This window comes from Gallus gallus, chromosome 19, assembly GCF_016699485.2.
Source record: "Gallus gallus isolate bGalGal1 chromosome 19, bGalGal1.mat.broiler.GRCg7b, whole genome shotgun sequence".
In the NCBI taxonomy this organism is placed as follows: Eukaryota; Metazoa; Chordata; class Aves; order Galliformes; family Phasianidae; genus Gallus; species Gallus gallus.
The window spans coordinates 4744267-4768885 of record NC_052550.1 but is presented as its reverse complement, the minus strand read 5'-3'; the positions used below and the strand labels follow the sequence as shown (position 1 = coordinate 4768885).

Below are 24619 nucleotides of genomic sequence, written 5' to 3'. Positions count from 1 at the left end.
CAGGACAGTGAGGGGGGTTGGGATATGAGAGGGGATGGGATAAGGGGTGGTGGAGAGGAGAGGTTCAAAGACCCTGGGGGAAGGATGTGAGGCTTTGGGGTGCCGGGGTGGGGGCTACGGGAGGCTCCATTGGGGGGGAGGCTGGGGGTGGGACTGCGCACAGACCGCCGAGGCGCCCTCCGGCCAGCAGGGGGCGCTGTGACCAGATGCCGGCGGCGCGCTGGCCCAGCGGGCGGCTCTGTGGCGCGGAGCTGTCCAGCACTTCAGGAGGGGACGCGCCGGGAGGGGCCGCGCCGTGCCGGGCCGAGCGGGACCGAGCCGAGCCGGGCCGGGCCCAGAGAGCGGCAGCGACGGCACCGAGCTGGGCTGAGCGGGGCGGCGAGGACGGGAACGGCAGGGAGAGGTGAGCGCAGCATGGCTGGGCCCGGGCCTGGCTCCTGGGGCGGCACCGAGCGGTGTGGGGGGGGCGAGCAGGGAGAGGGTCTGGAGCTGGGGGGGGGATGTAGGGAGCGGTGGGGAGCGGGGAGGGGCTGGGGGGCAGAGGGGCATGGGGAGTGCGGGGCACGGGGGTGCCCCAATGGGACAGGGGAGAGCGGGGGGGCTGGGCTGTGAGCATCTCTGGGGTGTTGGGGGATTGGAGACCTCAAATAACTGAGGGGGACATGGGGGGCTGTGGGTTCCTGTGGGGCAGAGGGACCCTGCAGGGAGCAGGCACTGGGGCTGGGCAAGCGTTTGTCGGGAGCACCCTGCTTCTCTGTGCTGTAGACTGAGGAGATGGGAAGGTCCCAACAGCAGCCAGAGCCCAGAGCATAGTGAGGTATGGGGGGGCTACAGCAAGGAGAATGCACAAGTGGCTCCAAAACCTCGGCCCCAGAGCTTGGGGAGGGGCAACAGTGTTGGGTGAATTGAGTTAGAGCATTGGCTGCTGGGTGGAGAAAAAAGGTGCAAAACTCAACAGCGAGTGAGGAGCACAAGGTTTTGGGGAAGCGATTTGCACTGCTCCAGCTCAGGGTCTTTGAAGGAACGTATGCTTGGATCTCTCCTTCTCCAGAAAGGAGGTTCTAGCTGTGGGAATTTTGGGTTGTGACTCAGGTGGGGGCTGTTCCTTTGCTTGGCCACGCTCACACAGAGGGTTCATATTGGGATGTGCAGAGTGCTGTGGCTTTGGAGAGCCTTGGGTTGGAGGGCAATGTGCAGGGTGCAACCACTGCTGATCTGCGTGGCCATCGTTGGGTGTACCGAGTGGGGAGCAAGCATGTGGCTAGCTCCTTGGTAACTACTTGCGAGCCCCTTGCCAGCACTTCGGTGACTTCTTAGTAACTCCTTGCTAGCCCCTTGGTGACTCCTTGGTAGCTGCTTTCCAGCCCCTTGCCAGCCACGTGTCCTGTCTAACAGGTCTTGATACAACCCTGACTGGCCCTCCCGGTCCCACCACCCAAGGGCTGTTTGTGGGCCACCGTCATCAAAGCTTTCTTCATCCCCTGCTGTGGCGGTGGCTCTGCAGGGATAGCAGCAGCCTTATTTCCTACACAGCAGAGGGGGACGGTAGTGGCGTGGGCTCTGGAGCCAATACTGGGCAGTTTTTAGGGCAACATTTGTCCTTCATTCCTTTTTGGATGAGCATATGGGGCACCCAGCTGCCCGCCTCAGGCAGGATTTGTCCATGCTTGGATTTTTCCCCATCCCCAAGGAGGTGCTGCCTTACCCCGGATATAGGGCTGCCCCCAGTGTGGTGTTCTCGGGGTGCTTTGCTTCCTGGGAAGGGCATCGGGCACCTCAGAACTTCCTTTGTGGGGTGTGCAGTGCCCCCGAGCCCTGCATGGGGTGGGAAGCAGCAGCTGGGCTGCAGCATGGGCTTTTCCCATTCCTGTCTCGAGGAAATCCCCAAACGTCCCCAGCTGCCCCTTCCCTGCCCCACTTTTGATGCGTGGGAGCTGAATCCTGCCGTGGGGCCCTGGCATCCCCAAAGCCCTTCCCCTTCCCTCCCATCCCTAAAGCCCTTCCCTCCCTTCCCCAGCTTGCATCTTCTCCCGGCCAGGTGGCCCACGGCTTATATAATGCGCTCAGCCCCGGAATAGCTCCTCCCGTTACACAACGGGCACCGCGTCGGGGGGGGGGGGGGGGGTTTGTGGGGGGGGAGACATGGCTGCTTGTTTGCCCCACACCACGACCCCCACACCTGGGGCCCCCCATCACCATTAGGAAGGTATCTCCGAGCACCTCCTGCCCATGCCCTAGCTCCATGTGCCGTCGACCCCACACGTGCCCTCCCGCAGGGTCCTGCCCCTCTCCGTGCCCCCCGGCACCCCATCCGTCCTCCAGCACACCGAGAAGGAGCCCAGTTGCTTGGTAACTGTTTAGCTTCTCTGCCAGCCTCATCTATTTAAAACATATAGATTTATGCTCATGCCTATGGATGCACAAGCAGCAGCAAGCCCTCGCCCAGCCTGTGAGCCCCGGCGCACCGCGTCGCGTCGTTAACGGTGATGAAGCACTCGTGGATCACCCGGGGATGACCCTGCATGGTGTGAGGCATTGGGTGTTCAATGGGGCTTCCCCTTGCTCTGGGGCATCCTGTGTGTATTTTATCACAGAATCATTCAGGTTGGAAATGACCACCAAGATCATCTAGTCCAACCATCGCGTGTTAGATAGATCTTCTTCGTTAATTGCTTTGAAATCTGAAAATTGCCAGAGTTTAGTGTGCAGAAGGCAGTGTCCAAGCAACATTTCATGGCTGCTTGTCCCACCAGGCTATGGGGATGGCATCATGATGTCTGAGCCACATGGATGTAGCCAACTGATATCCCTTGGTGCCATACTGGTGACTGCACGACCCCAGCCTTGTGGTGGCTCTGCGGGGTCCTGATGGCTCAGTGCTAACAAGCTCCCAACTGAGGAGGCTTTTCAAGCTGATTTTGTCCTTTTTTTTCCTCTTTTTTCTCCCCCTCTTGGAGGTCTGACTCATGGTTTTTGGCACTCGGGGGCTGCTGGGAGGCAGCGCCTGGGAAGGTTGGCCCAATTAAAGGCAGCAACCCAAGACTCTTCCTCCTTGTAATGCTGGCGAGGTATTTAGGAGAGGCTGTTGTGTCATGGCTTTTGGTGTTGTGATGCGTGCTCGCACGCGGCCTGGAGGAGGCCTTCCATTGGCCATCTTCAAATAATGGACAATTAGCAGACCATAACAAGGCAGAAAATGCTTTGGGGATGGGATTATTATTTCTTCTGTGTGCTGGTTGCATGCCCTGATGAGACCCAAAGGACAGTGCTGGAGACAGCCCAGTGAGATGTGGTGACTGGCATTGCGGATGGGGAAACTGAGGCATGGAGTGAGACTGGTGGCCTGAATGGGGCAAGGTTTGTTGCTGGGAGGCCCCCAGCTTGACTGCAGTGTGATCTCTTGTGGCACTGAGCACTGGGGAGCTCGGTGTGTGAGTGCCGGGGAGCAGCACAGAGCAGGGGATGGTGGAAGGTGATGGGGCTGGAGGTTGGAGCGTGAGGATAGAGATGAAGATGGGGGGTTGGGGGTGGATGATAAGGATGAAGGCTGGAGCATGAGGATGGAGGATGGGATGGGGATGGAGGGTGGGAATGAAGATGGAGGATGAGGATGAAGGTGGAGTATTGGGATGGAGGATAGCGATGAAGATGGAGGTGGAAAATACAGGATGGAAGACACAGCGTGGGGATGGTGATGGGGCATCTCTCAACATTTCCAAAAGCAGGTGGGATTTTCTCCTTCCAATTTGTGTTTGCTTGGCACAAGCTGCCAGCAGCAGATGAAGGCTTCATCCCCCCCACCCCTCCCCTTCCAGGACTGCTTTCCTCTTGTAAACAAGGTGGAAATTTTAAAGGGGAAAATCACTCGCTGCTCTTTAGATGAAGAGCAGTGGTGCCAGTCACAGTGTCGTGCCACCCCCTGGGAGGCCATGGGCCAACCAAAGCCACATCAAAGGGATTTTTGCTTTTTCGATGCTCGGCGTTGGCCTCCTGATCCTAACAGAGGTGTCAGCGTGTCCTCGGGTGTCCCCATCCCTGCTGCATCCCATGCCCCCCTTCCCCGGCACGCAGGCACTCGCCGTTGCCCTGTCTGGTGCAGCTGGATGTGGTGAGAATTAATTGAGCACCGACCGGAGGCGGCTTTAATTAACGGCCAGGCAGGGGGCTCCGCTGCTGTGCTTCCCCTCCCTGGGGGAAAAGAGAAGAGACAAATCTTCTTGGGAGTTTCCCCCGTGCTTTGGTGCTGCGGGAATGGCTCTGGCGGTGGGGATGGATGCCAGCACTGTGTCCTGCAACACGTTCCTACGAGCCCACGGGAACGGCGCCTGTTCTCTCTGTGAGGCAGCCGGGTCTCTGGCTGCCAGCACTTGATGATTTGTGGGTAATTACTGCAGATAATGAAATATTTAACCATCCTGTTTATTATTGTGGATAGCAGTGAGCCAGGCAGGAAACTGCTGGCTTTTGGGTCAGGACGGTGGGAATGGAGATGGGGATGGTGTCGAGGATGAGGATGGAGGCTGCGGATGAGGATATGGGTGGGTTTGAGGATGGGAATGAGGATGAAGGATGATAAAGAGGGTGGGGATGAAGATTGGAGTGGAGGATGCTGTTGAGGGTGGAGATGGAGGCTGCAGATGAAGCTGGAATTTAGGATGGGGATGATGTTGAGGATGGGGATGGAGTCTTGGGATGAGGCTGGGGTGCTGCCTCCACTCCAGGCCTTGGTCCAGCACAGCAAGGCCATCCCTGCTCTGTCCCATGGTGGTGACTGATGACTGGAGGCTGTGGAGGTGATGGCTGCCCTCCTGCAGCTTGCCTCCAAGCTGTCTCTTGCACAAGGTGTTGCTGGGGGTCTCTTTTTGGGACAGAGGGGTGCAGACCTGGCCCATCCTCTTGGGGACTCTGTCTGCCTCAGTGCATCGTCCCCATTGTCCCTATAGGCACGGGATTTTCTCTGTTTCCCATCCAGGGCTTTTGCTGGTGGCTCTGCTTTGCTATTTATAGCAGGATGGTGTTTGCGGGTAGTTTTTTCTCTTCCTTTGTTTTCCTGCCTGTGCCGTCACTGAGGCAGGATTGCCGTTATTAGCTATTATGGGGAATATTACTCACGTCTGAGCACTTCCCTCCCTGCCACCCCCAGCCCCTCATCCTCACCTGCCTGGGAAGGGCTACCTGCAATCCAGGAGGGGGGCATCGACACCAGCTGAGCATCCCCCAGTGCCTCACCCCCATCCCACTGCAATGAGCCCTGCTGGATCCCCGAGAGTGACCAGTAATGCCTGGGGATGAAGGAGTCCCAGCCCCTCTCCCACCACCTCAGAGGGGCCCTGCAGTCAGCCTTTGCAAACCAGCACTCAACATCAGCACTGAGGGCTGTGCGAAGACACTGAGCTCCATCCCTGCTCAGGGTTATCTCCCATTGGGTATATTCCCCACTGGGTCCAGCCTCCACCACCCAATAGTCCTTATTTGTAGCTCCGGCAGCCCATTTATCTCCTCTCTCTTGCACGCATTCCTCCCTCTATCAGCCCAGCAACACATCCAGTGCAGTCTGAAGGTTTTGCAGCAATGAATTTCCCCACTGCTGGGCTAAAGGATAAAATGAATTCCTGCTGAAGGAAGCGAGCAGAGGCTGCTGCTGCGGAAAGCATCCGCTTCATCCCCCCCTCTCCCACATGGAAGGAGCCTTTTGGTGGAGAAACAATTCCCAGTGGGAAGCTTCCATCATTCCTGAGTTCTTGTCCCTAATGAGAGAAAGGCAGAGCTGTTGAGGAAGAGGAGCCCAAGTTGGCGTGGATGGGTAAATGTGTGTTGGCTCATAGGTGACATTTCCATAGAGATCCTGCTGTAGCCGTGCTGGTTTCCTTGTGTTTCAGACATAGGGATCAATAGGCTTTAATAATGCAGAGAGGTGCTCAGAGAGCACGATGCTGTTCGTCCCTGCTGCTGCTCCCAGCGCTTTGCCCGGCCACCTCGGGGCAATCAGAGCGCTCTGCTGGCTGCCGGGCTCAGTCCCACACCACGGGTGGGTGATTGCACGGCGCCGGTGGGTGACCCACAGCTCTTTGTTCCCACCAGGTGCTGCGTGCCACCATGGCTCTCTACAACAATGGGGCCAACGTGCCCTCGCCCCAAGAGGCCTCCAATGGCTTCTCGCAGCCCGGCGCCTCGGGCACGTGGCACAAGGCAGAGGAGGAGGTGCGGCTGGTGGAGCCCAGCCTGGTGAAGAAGGCTCACCGCGAGATCCTGGACCACGAGCGCAAGAGGCGGGTGGAGCTGAAGTGCATGGAGCTGCAGGAGATGATGGAAGAGCAAGGGTGAGTGGTGGGCATCCGGGGCTGACGTGTGGGGTAACTCGTGACACGGGACCCCCGTTGACTTCTCCCTTCTGAAGTAGTTTGAAGCGGCAGAGGTCCACAGCCGGGAGGAAATTTGTGTCTGGGGACATTAGCCCATTGTGTTAGAGCTGTAGAACCATGGAGGTTGAAAAAGAGCACGAAGATCACCGAGTCCAGCTGTTAACCCATCGTCACCATGCCCTAAATGGAAAATAAGCATGGGCTGGGGAAAAGAAGCAGAGCAGTTGTGTTTGGCCCCAGCTGAGGCCACTGCAGTGCTTCAGTTTGTCCCTGCTCTCTTCTCGCTCTCCGGTTTTGGGGCTGCAGCCTGATTGATGGAGCAAATGCTTCAGCACACGCAGGGAGACGGGGACTGGGATCAGCTGGGGAGAGGGAAAATGGATTGAGAGGAGGCTTCGCCAAGGCTTTCATTAAGAGCACAACTGTGACCTAGAATTAAATTGTCTCACCCAGGCTGGAATAATGATTGTGCCTAATTTGTCGTTATGGAAATAAATAAGGCTGACCTGGAGCCTTGGGGAGCCCGGGTCCTCCTTTTGGGTTCCCGTGCCCTACTAGGATTCTCACTATTAGTTGTAGTATTACTGCAGCGGGTAGTAACGGTGCTGTGATCAGTACTGTTGTTATTGCTGTAATTGCCTTTGCTGTTATTAAGGCTATTAATAATGGCAATGACGGTGATACACTGAGATGATAACATAATTACAGCCGTGATCTCGGCCAACCTGGTTAATCCCCCTCTGCGTGGGGGCTCTGAGGGGGTTTCTTCCTTGGGGGGTTGATATCCAAGGGCAGAGCCCAGCGGGACCATGTGCTGTGACAGCAGAGGAGGGTTTCTGGGCAATTGAGCGTTCCTGGCTTCCTTCCATGCTGATGGCACCTCCTGGTCCAGCTCTGACTGCTGCCCACTCCAGACTGCCTGCAGGGTTCCTCCCGGCTACTGGTTGGATTTCTTCTCTGGATAAGAAACGTCAGCAATTTCTGCTCCCTTCCCCACCCTGCAAAAAATCATCCCTCTGTTAGGGTTAGAAGCAGCCGCTCTGCAGCCAAACCTGATGGCCCCATTGCTGCAGGGTGAGTATCCGTGATGCAGTTGGTGAGGTGCAGAGCAGCGTTCTGGGGCTGCTGCCCTGCTTAGGGGTCTCCCAGCCCTGGTGGGGTTCAAGGCACAGGGAACAGCCAGAGCTGCCTGGTTCACCGCCCTCCTGCTGGGCAGCCCTGTCTGGTTGGAGTATTAATGAGTCCGTTTCAGTGCAAATGAGCTCATTAATATTAATTCCTCTTTCATTATGGTTGAGCTGTGCACCCGGCTGCAGGATGTGGTCCAGGTGCTGCCCCACACCTCGCTCTCCCGGGGCCATTGCTGGAAGCACAGTGATTTCCTCCATTTGTCCATTTTCAGCACAGGACCTTCAGGTTTGGGTCCAGGGGATGCTCTGCTTGGTGCCTTTGTGCCAATGCAGGATGCAGTACAGAACTGTCCGCTGTCACTGATCCTCCGGTGTCTCCAGGACGGCTGGAGTGCCGTGCTTTGCCGCGGCTGTTTGCAGATGCCAGGGACAAAGTGATTAGTGTCTCTCGTTAATAACCCTGCAGTGGCCTGAGTCAGCGTTCAGCGTTAGCGCAGTGCTGGCTTGGCTGCTGGGACGCAGCACAGTGTGGGGACGAGCAAGGGAGGCTCATGTAGGGATGGAGGAGGGACCTGGCCTCACCGGCTACGAGGACACAAGGTGTCCTCGTTGTCGTCCTCCTCTTTCACTCTTCCTCTGCTGAGTGCTGCCTGGGAAAGGGATGCAGGATTGAGGGAGTGCACGGCAGCAGGAGGAGGGTCCTGCTGTCCTCCAGGCCCTGCCAACCACTACAATGCCACTTCTCCTTCCCAGCCCCTCTGGCCATGTGCCACTCCTAAGGGTATGGGAGGTCATCAGCGTGTCCCTGCCCTGTGTGCCCCTTCAGCCATGCACCCTGCTCCTGTCTCAGCCTTTGGGGGGGCACACAGTCCCTGGGGAGCCAATGCTGTAATTCAGCTCTGACTGCATCTCTGCCCATCCAGGTACTCAGAGGAGGAGATCCGGCAGAAAGTGGGGACCTTTCGGCAGATGTTGATGGAGAAGGAGGGTGTGCTCACCAGGGAGGACCAGCACGGGCGCCAAATGTAAGTGAGGCAGCTCTGAGTCTGCCCATCTGCGTCCTACGTGTTTCTGTCCCAGGGAGACGTATCCCAGACTGTCAGAGGATGGATGGATGGATATATGGGGATAGTTGGATAGGTGAATGGATATAGAGGGCGTATGGGGGTAGATGGATGGATGGTTAGATGATTGGCTGGTTGGTTCATTGGCTAATTATTTAGTTGGTTGCATGGAGGCAGATTTTGCCTCTCTGAGTCAGGGTACTACCTTTAGAGAGGTTACCTCTCCCCATTTGTTTGTCGCCCATTGGGTGCTCTACAGAGATGCCATTATTGCAATGCTCCTGCTTCAGATGATGAAACCAAAGCGTAGAAAGGCTAGCCACTCACTCACCCTTCCAGCCAGTGGTGGAGAGCAAGCTGCAAGTTTGGTGTTCACTGTGGGGTGCATGCGAGTCCAGCCACTCAATGCCCTGCCTCTGCCTGCCCACAGACATCACTGAGGTCACTGGAGCAGAGCAAAGCAGCAGCTTGGTCCTATATGATGTTCAGCCCATGCCTCGCCGTTGCCCACTCCTGCTGTGTTGGTTACTTCTCCTGCTCTCTCCAGGGCTGAAATCACAGCTTCTCTGTCTGGGTAAAACCTCCTCGCAAGGATCTGCCCCGGTTTCATGCTGATTTATTGGTGTGATGCTTAATGGCCCAGACAGCATGGCTGGCCTGGTGCACACCATCTATCAGCCTGGAAACCAGGTCACTTGGGACGGGAATAGATGCTGCAGGTCCACTGAATATTAATGCTTCATTAGGGTCAGGAAATCAGGGCGAGGGGGAGGCGGGGAAGCCACTGTGCTGGGGACAGCCTTCCTCTGCCAGCAGCCACCAAGCAGGACCAGGGCTCAGCTGTGCCCAGCCCCACTTGGGGTGCGCATCCCCATCCCAGGGACCATCTGGGTCTTTCACCAGGCAGGTGGGAAAACCAAGGCGTGGGGTAAACCAACCTGCCCGGGTTGCTCAGGCAGCTGAGAGTCCTATTGGCATGTTAACAAGTGGCCTTTGCCTGCGGGGCACGAGTCATCTCCAGGGCATCTTCCCAGGAGAGGCTGCCTATCTCATTAGGGCTGGTGTTTTAATGAGCACGTGTGGAAGCCAGAGGTGTGTCAAGGGTACCCCAGAGTGTCTGTCACCTTTCCCTGCTTGCAGGCTTGCTTTGGAAGGGTAAGCGTTAGATTAGCCCATAGGCTATAAATAATAGTGCTGAGTTGGAAGGTCTCAAAGGAAGAGACTGCAAGGACTGCACAGCCAGGAGGTGCTGGGAGGAGGGAGGCACAGATGGGTCCCAAGGAGGTGGTGCTCCGTGTGATGGGGACATGACCTGTGGAAGTCCCCGCTGAAGGATGGCTTGGGTGCCAAACCTCTGCACTGCTTGAAGGTATACCAGTGCTTTAATAAACACCCACTGCCTTTGCAATGACCTGGGAGAGCTCTCAGCACACTTACCTTGTGTGCTGGTCTTGTTCCAACACCTCCCTGGCCCGTGTTTCTGAACCAGCTGCTCTCTTTTCAAAGTACATGCAAAAGCTCAGCATTGTCTGCAGAAATCCCCAGGGGAAACTGAGGCACCAAGCAGAGCCATGACCACCTGAGCCCCAGCTTGCTGTCTGCGCCCTCCCGGCTCCTGCCTGTGCATGCACAGCCCCCTCCTGGCAGGGGAACTGCTTGATGGACAGACTGGTGGGCTTAAAAAGAAATGCAGGCGTGTGTCAGGAGAGGAGGTGTAACTGGAGCAGCACGAGTTGGTCCCGAGCTGCTGAGCACAGCTGATGGGAGATGTGCTGGCAGCAGGCTGTGGCGTGCAGCACGTGGTCCAGCACTGCCTGCGGTGCCTCACTTCTGCCCATCAAGCAGAAAGTCCTGCAAGAGTTAACTCAGTTTGCTCAGCTCCCTTTTTTCCTTCGTCCTTTCCGTTGTTTGGTTGTTGCTGGAAAAGCATTTTCATGGAAAAGTTGGGTCAAAGGCCAAAGGACTGCAGTGCTCCGCTGGCTTCCTCTGCTGCCAGCTGCCAGACTGGGACATGGGGAGGAATCTGGGCTGGGACATCAGCTAAGGAGTCTGATTCCTGGTGCAAATATCCTCTGGGAGGCAAGAGCCCGGGTTCGTTTGATGATGGCACCAACCGGTGTGGTTTCCTCCAGAGCACCCGGAGTCTCCTGGATTGCCCTGTCCCTCCCAGGGTGCAGTCATAGAATCACAGAATCATTTGAGATGGAAGGGACCCTTTAAGGTCATCTGGTCTTATTCCCCTGCAATGAACCAGGACCTCTACAGCTCAGTCGGCTACTTGGGGCCTGGTCCAGCCTGACCATGGGCGTCTCCAAGGATGTCCCTGATCTGAGCCGTGTCTCCCAGCAGACAGAGGGGTGCTGGTGTGGATGTGGTGATGAACCATGGGCTGCCATCCCCAGCAGTGCTGTTGCTAAGGAAATGTTCCCTCGGGGCTCTTGGACATGATTTTCCTGCTCTGCCTTCCTTTCCCACTGACTGCCACCAAGCCCCCAGGCCCCATGGCAGCATTTTGGGCTCAGGAGCTCATCCCCTGCCCCACATCCTCACTGTTCCCAGCGCCACTCCTCAGGGGAGTGGGTGCCTTTCCCTTGAGGTCCCCAGGGGCTTTAGGGCTGACGGCAGAGCAAGAGCAGCATGAGTTGTGGGCAGCAAGGGGAGATGGACATGGCCCCCCCTGCTTGCTGAGTCCAGCCCACAGCCCTGGTAGTCAATGGCAACCTCCTGTCCGTTTCCACGGCAGCAGAAAAATTAATGCTGATGAAACCGCTGAAGGGGAAGAGGAGACCCCAGTGGCTTTGGGCCTGATGTCCCCTCCTCCCTCACCCTGGCTGACATGGGGGACATCACCCACCACCTCCTGTGCCAAGCCCATGACGGGTCAGGCTCTGGCCCCCAAGTCCGGATCATCCCAGGCAGCTCCTGCCGACAGTGGATAATCCCCGGTCTTCCACCAGCTCTGCTCACCCTAATCCAGCCCCCGTCACCGACCTGAGCTGACCCCGCCGGCAGCACCCGCTCAGCCCCCACTCTGCCTCGTGAGGCAGCAAAGGGATTCTGAGTGATGACGAGGACAGGGGGGTGGTGTCCTGGCCCTGGGGATGTCCCTGTGCATCCCGGTGCTGGCATACTGTAGAGACAGGCACTGTAGGAGGACCCCACAAAGACCTCCTCTGCGTGATGGTGATGTCCATGGAAGCGTCAGGCGTTGAGAAATCATAGAACCACAGAATCATTAAGGTTGGAAAAGACCTCCAACCCCAACCCATCTCACCGTGCCCACTGACTGCGTCTCTCAGTGCCACATCTCCATGGTTCTGGCACACCTCCAGGGATGGTGACACCCCCACCTCTATGGGCAGCTGTGCCACTGCATCGTGGCCCTTTCTAAGAATAAATCTTTCCTAATATTCAAGGTCACCCAAGAGGTGGTGACAGAGCCAGGTCTCCTTGACCCCCTGTGCCAACAGCAGTGCCACCAGGCTGCTGTACTCTCCCCCCAGCCCCAGTTCAGCCCCACCACACTCCTCTCTGCTGTCAGTCTCCCAAATTTCCTGTGTTTTCTCCTTTGCCAGAGTGATAGAAAACCACCACGGGCTGGATGGGGAGGAGTACACAGCACAGTACCCCGAGTACGGCGAGGGCTGCCTGTTGCAGTGTGATTGCTCAGCCGAGTGCTACCGCGACGACAGCAGCCACCGCGAGTACAGGTCTGGGCAGGGGGCTCTGGGGTGTCCCCAGTGGGAGGTGGCAGCGGTGGGTGTGGGAGCAGCTCCGTGTCCCCCTCTTAAATGCATGTATGATCTTCTGATGCTCTTCCTCGGCACAGCCACACTGAGCGCGGGGACACCGAGGTCAGCGTGTGATGGGCGCAGTGATATCGGCCATGGTGTGGTGGAAGGTTTTCTTTTCTCACCCCAACCCTTTCCTGCAGGCTGAAAAGACGGTCGAGCAGCTCCACCTCCCCACCACCCAAGAAGAAAAAGAAAAAGAAATCGGGTCACCGCCGGAACCGGTGAGTCCTCACTTGTCCCTGCACTGTCTCCTAGACAGGGAGGCTTCAATCCTGTGTACTCTCCCTGCTCAACCCTCCTCAGCCTCCGTGGAGCCAGGGGTCACCTAGGGACCTTTGGTTCCTGTACTGATGCACCCCGAATCCCGGTTGCTCAGCCCAATGTTGGTTAGCAGCGTTGGGCACAATCAAAGTGGGAAGAATTTGAGCGTGGCACCAGGCAGGATTTGGTCCCCTTCCCATTTTGTGTTTCCTGGCACAGCAGGAGGATGCTGTCCTTAATAACTCTTTCTTTTCTGCCTTCCCTGCGGCAGCAAAAAGAGGAAACCCGGTTCAGAGCGCAGGTGAGTGTTCGTTTCCCAAATCCCCATGGCAATCAGCCACTCTTGTCTCCTGCTGGAGGCAGTGAAGCCCACGAGGTGGCAATGGGACACAGTGGGATCTGCCTGCCCTGGCTACAGGGTGAACCAGAGCCCTTCTGACAAATGCTTTTTTCTGTCCCCTGAAGAAATAATTTCCTCTCAATATTTCTGCATCCCAGGGGCTGTGCAGGGAAGTGAGATGCCGATGGGTGGTGGGGATGGGGCTCCTCTGGGTCACAGGGATGGAGTTTGGGGTCTCACCTCATGGACACCACTTTCCTCCCTGCAGCTGTGACAGCTCTTCCCCAATCCGCAAGGAGAAGAAAAAGAAGACAGGAAAGAAACACAGACGTGACAGGTGAGATGGGCACATCTGCTCCAGGGCTGGGGACACTAGACTGGTTGGTGGCTTCAGGGAGGGCTGGTGACACCCATAGACTGGGCAAGGTGGCAATGTGTGTAGAGTTGGGTGTCCCTTCATGGGGCAGAATGTTCCCCAGACCATGAGCTGTCACCTCCCCATGGCCAGGAGAGCCATCCCAGTTGTTCCTGTGTTCTCATCTCCATCACCCCTGGGGGCTGCCAGTCCCTTACTCCCTGTCAGCTAGCTCCACACATCTCCTTCATCTCTGCTTCCTCTTCATCCTCAGGTCTGAGTCGGGCTCTCGGAAGAAGAGAAGACACAGGTGAGGGTGAAGGCTGCTGGGAGCCACACCACTACCACTCATACTGTCCCCCTCACCCCAACACTGGTTGTCACCCTGGAGGTGACAAGAGGCCACCCTATGCTCTGGGTGTGCCACTGGCCAGGGCTCAGCACAGTGACCCATTGCAACCAGGTGCTGCTGGGTTTGGGGAAGTCCCTGTATCCCATCTCTGCCCTTTTACCTTTCTGTCCTCCCCACAGGTCCCGCAGCCCCAAAAACAAGAGGAAAGAGAAAAACAAAGAGCGCAAGAGGTGAGGTGCTGTGAGCGGGTGGCTGGCAGGATGCGTGCCCCTCAACACCGCATGTGTGCCCAGTGCAGGGGCTCAGCCTGCCCGTCAGCCCTGGCCATCATCCCCACAGGTCCCGCAGTGCATCGCCAGCCTGGCGGTCGCACCGACGCAGCAGCTGCAGCTCGCACAGCGCTTCGCTCTCCTCCGACTACAGCAACTCCAAATCCCCCAGCAGGTAGGAGCACCCTTGGGCATGGTGTTCCCATGGTGGGGACCTCCGTGGGCATAGGAGGGGAGCAGGTGCTGAAGCACAAGGGATGCTTTAAGGGGCTGGAAAGGCAGCAGTGGGGAGTCAAAGCAAAATCTCAATTAGGGAAAAGCGCAAAACCCGATTTCTTGCCCTATCTTTTGTTCTTGCGCCACGATCCCAACCCAATGTTGGGTGCCACTGTTATGCTGGCACGTGGATGAGGATGTGCTATCCACCTTGCTGAGCGCGCCGTGCCCCACAGGCTAAGCCCCAAGCATCGCGAGGACGGCCCCAAGGGCAACAGCGCCCGCTCCAGCCGCAGCCCGTCCTCCTCCTCACCGCGCCGCTCGGCCTCACCGCACCAGAACGGGCACAAGGGCAGCGCCCAGAATGGCCGCCACAGCCATGGCCCCGCGCTCGAGGAGCCAACGGATGTACGTAGGCTTTTCTTGCACCATGGTTTGCTGCCCTCTCCTCCTCTTCCTCCTCCCTTTGCAGGAATCCCTCACCCTGGCTCTCCTCTTCCCTCCTTCCCCACCTTAATGACGGACAGACTGATGGGGACACTGGGTGCTGGCTGTCCCCGTCCCTGTGTACACATGCCCCCCCAACCCTGGGATGCTGGTCCATCTCCTCTGGGCAGGATCCCCAGCACCAGGTCCCCCTCTATGGCCGCTCTGTGGATGTCACACCCTGAGGTGTCCCCAGTGGCTCAGCAGGGCCACTGTTGGGAGTGGAGCGCTCCCAGATGGCCAAAAAGTGGATAAAAATGGAGCAGTGTTATTTCCCTGCCATCTGCAGTCCATCCAAGCGCAGGATCCCAGCACCACTCTATGTGCCCAGACTGGAGACTGCTGTAAGGCCAGGAGAGAGCATGGAGTGGGGCTTGGGGCTGAGCGCTAAGATTTTGGGCATCCAGGGTCCCCATGATGAGTGACAGTGGGTCCAATTGCCCCCAGCAACACTGAGAGTCCCAGCAAAACCCAGATGTGCTGGGGGCTTGTCCCCACAACGGAATGAGGGGACACGCCCCAGTTTAACCAGTAATGGAGCACCTCTCCACATTCTTCTTTGCTGTTTGGGGTGTGGGTGCCAAGGAGCCCCCACCCCAGGCACCTCGCATTGCCCATGCCACATGAGCTCCCTTGGCTCCCCAACTCTAGAGGGGACTTTTCTCCGACAACTTTTCTCTCTTTCTCTCTCTCTTTCTCTCTCTGTTTTTATTTTCTTTGTTTGGTTTCTTTTTTTTCTTTTCTTTTTAATCCCATCTGTGTTTTTCTTTAGCCTCCCATTTGAAAAAAACCCAAACGGTAATATACAATTCCATTTCTTGCTCAGCAGAAGCAGGGAAGAGGGGGAGGGAAGGGCAATGAAACCACGCTTTTCCCCCCGTTGTTTTAGTTTCCTTTATCATGATTTCTTTTCTTTTCCTTCGTAATGTACAGAAATGCAAACAATATATATATATATATATCTTATTTTATTTTCCCCTGTCGTCGTCGTGTTGTTCTAGAATTTTTTGCTTTTGTGTGTATTAATGTGGAGAAGAAAAAAAAAACAAAAAACAGCAAAAAAAAAACAAAAAAACCAGATGTGTTTTCTAAAATATTGACAGCCGTTGAACATTGTACCTTCATTCTCTATATTTTGAACGAGGGCTTTAAAAGGGAAGAGAACCGAGCAGCTGTGAGCCGAGAGTTGCCCGTGGCCTCCATGAACCGGCTGTGGCCCCTCTGCCTTTCGGCAGCTGTCCGTGGTGCTGACGGGGGTCCCCTCCCCACGTTGTAACCCCAGCAGGATGGGGCCATGGGGACCGTGATGTCCACCTACCCTCGACCCCCGCCCAGCCATCCCATGCCGTGATGCTGCAATACTGCATCCCGAGCACCCCAAGCATCAGAGCATCCCAAGCATCCTTCCAAGCAGCAGCAGCAGGGCTGAGCACCCAGCCTCCCCCAAACTCTCCATAACCACTCGATTCAGCCCATTTTTCCTCATCTCCCTGCCCAGCACTGCAGGCACCCCAATCAAGGCAGTGTGCTGTGCTATATTGACTTCCCTTTTAAATTCCCTGTCCCATCTCCATCCATCCTCACCTCCAGCTGCCTCCCCCCCCTCCCCGCGTTCGTCCTTCCTCCCCACCTCTCCCTCCTCCTCCTCCTCACCTCGCTCTCTCACCTGCACACACTCTTTGTAACTGATTTCTCTCTGGTTTTCTTTGGGCCGGTGCCGACACGGCCCTCCCGACCACCACACGTCCTGCTCCATCCGCTCCCCTTGCATGTTGTTTGGGATTTGGTCGTGTCCAGCAGCCACTTTTCGGAACGAATGGCAGTGCTGCTGCCTAGGGGCTGGGTTACACACAAAGCTGGCAAACTCGCTGCGGCCGTGAAAGCCACAGGCTTTCTAATTAAGCAAAATGAAAAAAAGGAAAAAAAAACAGATGGAAACGAGACCAATTATATATTAAAAACTCTAAGCAAAGCAAACTTGATTAGCAAAGGGGTCTAAATCACATTACTAAAGAGTCATTGTCTTTTTCCCATTCTGCACTCCAAATGTGGAGATTATTGTTTTCTTTTTTATTATTGCATTCCTGTCACTGCCAATTCAGAAGGTAGGTATTTCGTCCACCTCTGCACGTTCACTTCTGCAGATGAGCCTGTTGAAAAGCACCGTAGCTTGATTTAATGTTATTTTCTCTTTCTTTCTTACTTTCTTTCTCTTTCTTCCTTTCTTTCTCTCTTTCTCTCTTTTTCATTTTGTCTCTTTTTGGTGGCTATATATGATTTTTTTTTCGATTTGTATGGTTTTCCCCAGTTAGCTGCAAAGCCATGCTCTTCTCTTACGTTCTTTTTTATTATTATTTTTTTGCCCTGTCCATGTAATATTTTTCTTTCTTTCTGCCTTTTCTCTTTTCCTCGTTCCGTTGGTAGAATGCATTTCTGTGTGTTTTAGCCCTCCGAGTTTGTGTTTGTTCCCACAAATGGTACAGTCACGTTGGGTCGGGCTGAGTTCCCCCATGCTTCCTTAGGGGCTGGATAACGAGATCGAGTGTAATTAGCAGAAATAGAGGCAAAGAGAAGCAGGCACATCCCAGTGTGTGAGAAGGATTTATGGGACTACGGGCATTTTGGGCTGCAGGATGGGGAGGGAGGAAGGGTCAGCAAGTGAGAAACTGGGGGAGATTGGATGTTTTGGCCCCTCCTGGGGTTGTGTGGTGGCAGTGAGCTGAAGGGACCTGGGGAGAGCACTGGGGGCTGCGGAGATCTTCTGAGATCTTCCATGCCCAGAACAAGTACCCTGGAGGTGTTCTCCCTTTGGAACTGGACCTTTGCAAAGGGTTTCTTTGGATCATCCTTATTTTTTTCTTCCAACAGAAGCCCCTTCTGCCCTCCCCCTCCCTCTTTCCATGTTTTGGATGTGAACCCCATATCCCCACAGCATGGATGGCAAACGTGGGAATGCCACACTTGGGAGGAGGTCCCTTCACTCTGTCTTTCTCTCTCTTCTTCTCCACTTGGATTTTTCCCTGGATGTGGGGCTGGGGTGCAGCCACAGCCCCATCCCTATGTGGGTGCCAGTGGTGGGGCATCCATCACCAACGCCACTTCTCCCCCTTGCTGGAGCAATGACAGCAGCACCCAATTATTGAAGCAATTGCTAAAAATGCACCAAACCAGCCTCCTCATTTCGCTCAGGACTCTGCAGCTGTAGAGTCTGCAGGTGCTAGCTTGGACCACTTGTCCATAGGAAGAAGGTCACGATGGGGACATGCCGCCAGCAGCATGGTGGCCTCATGTCCTTTTGGAAGCATCTTCCATGCAGACCTACAGTGCATCATCCACTTCTCTTTTGGGGGAGAAAAGCAGCATTTAGGATTAACTACATTTGAGGCAAAGGGGATGATGGAGAAATGAGGTCAACGGCCGCCCCGAGCACAGCGGCACCTCCCAAATCCCCCTAAGCCCCATCAGATCACACAGGATTTACCCTTCATGGGCATCAGGGGCTGATGGAATGGGGGAGACCCCCCCAAAGCTTCCCCATAGCCTGTGACCCCCAGCCTGGTTCGGTTGGAGTGGTCACCATGCCGGTGGCCCTGTGTCACTGCTGGGTAGCCAGGATGGGTCCCCCATGCCCGGTGTTGGAGCGTAGTGAAGGGAGTTGTTTTGTTTTATTTCTCTCCTCTCTTTGTCTCTGTCTCTCCTCCTCTCTCTCTTTCTTTCTCTCTTGCATTTTTGTGAATCTAATGATGCACTTATATTGCCCCGCTTTTCCCTTCTCTTCATACCTTACCTACTAAAGGAGGAAATGCCACTTTTTTGGTAAGTGGATGTTAACCAAGAGGGACTTAAAAAAAAAAAAAAGCATATAATGGAAAAAAAAAAAAAAAAGGAAGCAGAAATCAAAGTCTGTGTTGAGTGCTGATGAGGACTTAGCAGTTCCCTGCAGAGTCACAGCTAACAGATCAATGCGTATCCCAGGAAGAGTTCAGAGACATTCATTTATCTCAGTAACGATGACATTTGTGAAGTTTTGGTTTGGTTTTCCTTTGATTTCGATGTTTTCTTCTTTCTTTTGGTTTCTTTTTCCCTTCTCTCCCCTCGCCCCCCAACTCCCTGCCTTGCCCTCCATCGTTGCTCTGTGCCGTCTTCCTCGTTTCTTGATTTGTTTTAAGCCAAAAGCCTTACTATCTATAAACCTATGCATATATAAACATTATAGACCTCTATATATGTGCATGCCTCTGTGTGAGCAGCCCTCCCACCCCGCGCCCACCCGACCCCTCACCTCTTCGGTTCCCCCCACTCTCCCTCAGCTCACTCTGACTTACTCTCCCCCTTTTCCCCTCCTCTCATCTTTTCTTTTTTTCTTGTTTTCCTCAGTTCTTTTGGGTTTTCCTTCCCTTTTCCTTCCACCTCTCTTGATCGGGGCGGGCAGGTGCTGGGGTTGCTTTCTCTCCAGGTGTCCGGGGGGTCGTTTCTTTCCCTTTGAGCTCTCCCTCCCCGATGACTTTGGGTTTCTTGGATTTTTATCGTCTCCCCCACCCAACCCCTCTTTGTTTCTTTGTTTTTTCGTTGATTATTATTATTATTTTCTTTGCGTTTTGCATGCAGAGGTTTGCATGACCCACGTTGTTGAGGGCGAGAGGCTGAGGAAGGTGCAGGGTAGCATCTGTGTAGCCTGCCTTAATGCGATGTGCGTTGACATTGTGCACCAAGCCCCAGCCCAGCGCGCCCCACTAAAGACCACTTTCTCCTTCTTTCTTCTCTTCTCCCCTCCGCCTGTCCCCCCTCTCTCTGTTTCTCTTCCCCCTGCCAGAGGCCGGCCTCGCCGTCCCCTTCTCCACGGCCTCGTGGCAGGACGGATCCGCCGTCCCCTCGCACCCGGGGCGGCCGTCATGGTGCCCGCTCGCCCTCTCTGGAGCGAGCCAAGCACGGCCATCGGCATCGCTCCCGCTCCGCCTCGCCGCCCCGACACCGCGGTCAGGCACCCCGCCTGCCGGCCCCAGCGGGGCTCAGCCCCACTGGCTACAGCAGCGACTCGGAAGGCTCGGTGTGCTCCCACCCGCTCAGCCCTGACAGAACCCACGGTGCCCACGCTAAGAAGTAAGTGCTCTCCGGGTGCCACTGCATCGGAGGCATGGGTATCTGGGGTGTCCTGTTGCTATCCAGGCGTGAGATGTGCTCCAAGACTGGAGTGGGGTGGACATTGGGTTGGCGTGCTGTTGGAGAGCGATTCCAGCAGGGATGGGTGAGCTCCATAGTGCCCCGATGGCTCTGTGAGATCTTGGGGCATCAGGTTGGATGTCAGGAAAAGGTTCTTCACTGGGAGGGTGGTCAGGCACTGGAACAGGTTCCCCAGGACAGGGTCATGGCCCTGAGCTGCTGGAGCTTGGGGAGCATTTGGACAATGCTCTCAGACATATGGTTTGATTTTGGGTGGTCCTGTGTGGAGCCAAGAGTTGAACTCAGTGATCCTTATAGGCCCCTTCCAAATCAGGATATCCTGTAATTCTACCCAGCAGGGAGTGGGACCAGATGGCCTTTAAGGGTCCCTTCCAACTCAAACGATACTACGATTCCATGATAATCAGGGTGGTTTGGGATCCACATGGGTGCTTCTGCTCCTCTATGGGCTCACAGGGGACAGTCCAAAGGTTGCAGAAGGAAAGGAACCATGGTGAAGACATTCCCGTGATATTATCCCCTCTGCCCCTCGCAGGGTGAAGGAGAGGCACCACCGGGGCCGTCCCAACAGCAGCTCGGAGTCGTCGGCGAAGCACTCACGGCACGGAGCCTCGGAGCGGAGGAAGAGCCCCTCACACAGCACAGGGCACCGCAGCACCTCCTGGAGCTCCAGTGGTTCCCTCTCCAAGTCCCGCTCCCGCTCCCGGGACAAGCGGGCAGCACGCAGCCGCAGCCGCTCTCCCTCACAGAAGAAAACTGCCAGCAGGTCAGCTGGGGGGCACGGCCAGCTTGGGGCCTGAAGGATGGGCAGTGGTGGTGAGCAGAGCCTGGGGACCGCCCAGGCCCCTGTGCTGCCGGGTGTGTGCATGGCTTGCATGTCCCATCTCTCAGAACAGCCTCAAAAGTACCTTCAGAGAGCACCCATAGCTGAGAACGGGTTCCAGCCCTCCAGGGTTTGGGAAGGGGCTTTACCTGCCGTGCATGAGCTGTCCCAGTGCCCCACACAGGTGCCATGTTGCTCCTCGTGCCTCTAATGCTCCTCCTTGTGTTGGTGTAGAGAGAAAGACAATGAGCCTCGAACACGCCACAGTGACCCGGACCCTGCTCGGGCCCGGCGCCGCTCCCGAAGCTACTCCCCAATCAGGAAGAGGAGACGTGACTCCCCCAGCTTCATGGAGCCCAGAAGGATCACCAGGTGGGTCCCAGCGTGAAGTCTGTGCGTGGTCTGTGTCCAGACTGTGCTCCCAGACAGCCCCAAAAAGCGGGTGGGTGGTTAAATGGATGGTTAAGTGGATGGATGGAGGGATGGGTGGTTGGATGATTGGATGGGTGGGTGGTTAAATGATTATATGGATGGATAGGTGGAAGGAAGGAAGGTAAGATCATAGAGTCACAGAATGGTTTGGGTTGGAAGGGACCTTTATGATCATCTAGTTCCAACCTCATGCTACAGTCAGGGACATATCCATCCAGAACAGATTACTCAAAGCCCCATCCAGCCTGGCCTTGAATACTTCCAAGATGGATGGATGACTAAATGGAAGGAAGAAAGGATGGAAGGAAGGAAGGTTGGGTTGGCTTGGTGAAAGGCTGGATGAATGGATGGACACGTGCAGAAGAATGAATGGGTGAAAGGCTGGATGGACAGGTAGATGGACAAAGAGATGTAAGGATAGATACATAACCCTAAGGATGAATGAAGAGCAAATCAGGCTGTCCCAGATGGATAACCAGACTGCCTCCAGTACTGTAATCTTCTGATCTCTTTCCATTTACGGACAGAAAATAAGAATAATTTTACTCTATGTGTGTATATTCCAGCAAGAAGTCCATTTGTCTCCTGCCCTCTAAATGCAGTTTTCTCCTCCTTGAGATCCCACTGACTCAGGATGCCAAGCTCTAAGACAGGCAATATTTAGTGCCAGACAAAACACTGCGTGCATATATAGCACCTCGTTAGCATGCAGCGCTGGTGGCATTAGTGGTGCTGAGCTGAGATTACCTCGTTTCTGACCTATTTGTCTCCCTTGCTATCAGGGCCTGAGCATGGAGCTGGCTGGATCTTCAGCCATCGGCTCTCGCTCACTGTGGGAGGATTTTCATTTCTCCTGGACTGGGCTGAAGTCATAAGAGAGGACAAGAGAAATATTGCCCATATCATCCAGCTCTGCTGTCCTGCCCATGTCACCCCCCCACAGCCAAAATCCCCCAGAGCTGTAGGGCTGCCAGCGCGTGGCCCAGCAGATGACATCTTCACGGCACCACGTGCCACCTCCCGTGCCCTTCCTCCTCCCTCAGTGATGCCAATGTCTCCTTTTCCATTTCATCCCAAGGTTCCTCTCGGAGAGCATCGCCGCCTGCCTGGCTCCCAGGGTAACCTCTCCCCTTCCTCCTCCTCTTCCTCCCAGACCACTCCGATCTGTGCGTCTCTCTCCGGTCCCACTAACACCGCTCGCTGCTGTGCAGGGATGGGACATGGGGGCAAGGAATGAACTGCTGTGTCCCTTCCAGTTGTGGGGACCTGCAGGGCTCTGGGCTCGGCCCCGTGCACTGCTCCAGATGTCACTGCCCCATAGGAGCCGGTGTGGGTCGAAGCTCGGGCAGCCTGACGCTGGCTAATCCCTAACATCTCTTTTTCAGCAGCTTTCACTCTTTGGTGGCTGGGAAAACACAAAAGCCACATTAACCCGCTCACTTTCTGTCCTCGGCGCTGCCTAATCCAGGACTAACACACGGGGCGGACAGGGGAGAGGAAGGGGATGGGGGGGCCGGGTGCTGTCACCCTGCAGCCACCCCAAGCGCATTGAGGTGGAGGTTGGGCTGTTGCCCCCCATCCCTCCCCTAACCCACGCCAGGACCGTGACTCAGTTTCCCTTTTCCCTCTGCAGCGCTCGCAAGCGTCCCATCCCCTACTACCGCCCCAGCCCCTCGTCCTCCAGCTCGCTGAGCACCTACTCGTACAGCCGCAGCCGCAGCCGCAGCTATGACACCTACAGCACCAGCCGCAGCCGCAGCCGGACTCGCAGCCCCCCCAGCCGCTCGCGCAGCCCCCCCAGCCGCAGCCCCAGCTACAACAGCCGCAGCAGCTCCGAGAGCGCCGGCTTCTGAGCCCCCCCCACCCCAACCAGGAGCCTCCATCCCACCCCGGGAGCAGGGGATTGCCAAGGATGGACCGAGCGGGGGGGTGACCCTGAGCCTGTGGGGTATCTGGGGGTTGGGAGATGGGGTGGGGGGGTGGCTTATTTTGGGGGGACGGGGGGGGGTGAGTACAGAGCGAGGGAACAAATCGCATCGACGTAGCTGGGGGGGTGCTCCATCCAGCGGTGCTTTTTGGGGTATTTGGGACTTTTCGAGCACCTTTCCCCAACCCATGCCTGGCTGGAGGGTGCGATGCGGCCCCAAAGGAGCTGCAGCATCTCACTGACTTGTGTCCCTGTGGCACCCCTGGGGACAGAGGTGACACGGACAATCCTGGGGCCCCAACAGCCCTGGGCACCACAGAGCCACCGATGAACAAAGCGTCGCCGCATCCCCGGCATCATCCCGCATGGGGCTATGGGCCCAAGGAGTGGGCTGGGATCCCCCCCACCCCCCCCACTGCAGGGCTTTGCATCTCCTGCCCCTGAAGAACAAATGCTGTCGGGTCTGGATTTGGGGTGAAAAAGGTGTATTCTGGGATGCGTCCTCACCGAGGTGCCCCCTGCACCCCCATTGCTTTGGGCACCCCTGGGCACGTGGTGCTCCCTCTGAGCACTGGGACCCCGGCTGGGTGCCCCTGCACACCTCCTGCTTCAGTTCCTGACCCAGATGGCTTCATGGTGCCACTTTCCCCAAGAATCACAGCCCCGGGGGATGGCTGTGGCTTCTCTCCTGGAGGATGCTGCACTGGCACAGCAGCGTGGCAGTGGGCTCGCTGTGCCCTGGGCCTGGAGCATCCCTGCAGCCCTCCCTGGAGCTTTAACCAGAGATAAAGGATGGGCCCTCACGCCTGCTTTGCTGACAGCCCCAATTCCACAGCATTGTGCTGATTTTCCAAAAAAAAAAAGAAAAAAAGAAAAAAAGAAAGAAAAAGGCCCTTCCTGGGGGCATCCCCCCGGCCCCGCCGTTGGTGTGTAATCCACATGGACCGCGTGTTTTCCGCCTGGCTGGAGGAGGACGAAGCGCTGAGCCCGGTGGGATGGGAGCACAGCTGCTGGGATTAACCCACAGCGCCGCAATGGGATCGGGGCTTTGTCCCTGCCCCGAGGGCACCGCAGAACCGGGGCGTCCCTTTGAGTCCGGTAATGCCCCTTCAGTGCTGGTGGGTTGGGGGGCTCTGACCACGGCCACGCACTTCAGGCACCCCGCATTGCCCTCCCCCTGCACAGGGATGCTCGGAGGCATCCTCCGGGGTGGTCCCCATCCCAACCCTAATTCTCATCCCCTTCCAATCCCAATCCCCATCCCTGACCCCATTCCAATCCCCCTCCCGATCCCCGATCCCGATCCCCACCCCTGACTCCACTCCAATCTCCGTTCCCCATTCCAATCCCCCATCCCAAACCTGTCCCCATCCCCGCCCCATGGCCACAGCTCCCACAGTGACAGAGCCCCGGACAGGACAGCACATCAGGGAAAATTTCCAGTCTTCCTCTTTTACAGTCTCTGTCTCCTGCCGCGGAGGGAGCCAACTGGAACAAAATACTCTGTAGAAATACTTCAGTATTTTCCTCTCTCTCGCGCGCTCTCTTTTTCTGGATTGTGAGTACAGCTGTAGATTCAGTGAGCTGGTTCAATTATAATAAAATATACAGTATATATTGTAAATGA

The 24619-nt window shown here is 56.2% G+C and overlaps 1 protein-coding gene across 2 annotated transcripts; it reads left to right on the top strand.

Moving 5' to 3' along the window:
• Positions 1 to 222: 222 nt before the first annotated feature.
• On the top strand, positions 223 to 24619 carry SRRM3 (serine/arginine repetitive matrix 3). Of its 2 annotated transcripts, none has more exons than XM_015296013.4 (15): positions 223 to 403; positions 6082 to 6320; positions 8416 to 8517; positions 12132 to 12266; positions 12491 to 12571; positions 12883 to 12912; positions 13220 to 13288; positions 13581 to 13616; positions 13838 to 13888; positions 13998 to 14102; positions 14380 to 14551; positions 19443 to 19729; positions 20346 to 20576; positions 20868 to 21005; positions 22699 to 24619. In XM_015296013.4, the coding sequence occupies exons 2-15, from the start codon at positions 6097 to 6099 to the stop codon at positions 22916 to 22918; spliced, it is 1881 nt and encodes a 626-aa protein (XP_015151499.2). In that variant the 5' UTR covers positions 223 to 403; positions 6082 to 6096; the 3' UTR covers positions 22919 to 24619. The 2 variants fall into 2 exon arrangements, with proteins under 2 accessions (XP_015151499.2, XP_040506297.1); XM_040650363.2 differs by having other exon boundaries at positions 22144 to 22841.

Excerpts from the sequence above, each read along its gene's own strand:
- SRRM3 (XM_040650363.2), top strand. The coding sequence starts at position 6,097 with ATGGCTCTCTACAACAATGGGGCCAACGTGCCCTCGCCCCAAGAGGCC. Across the intron at positions 12,572-12,882 it reads TCGGGTCACCGCCGGAACCG|CAAAAAGAGGAAACCCGGTT; the intron begins GTGAGTCCTCAC and ends TCCCTGCGGCAG. Across the intron at positions 13,289-13,580 it reads AAGAAACACAGACGTGACAG|GTCTGAGTCGGGCTCTCGGA; the intron begins GTGAGATGGGCA and ends CTTCATCCTCAG.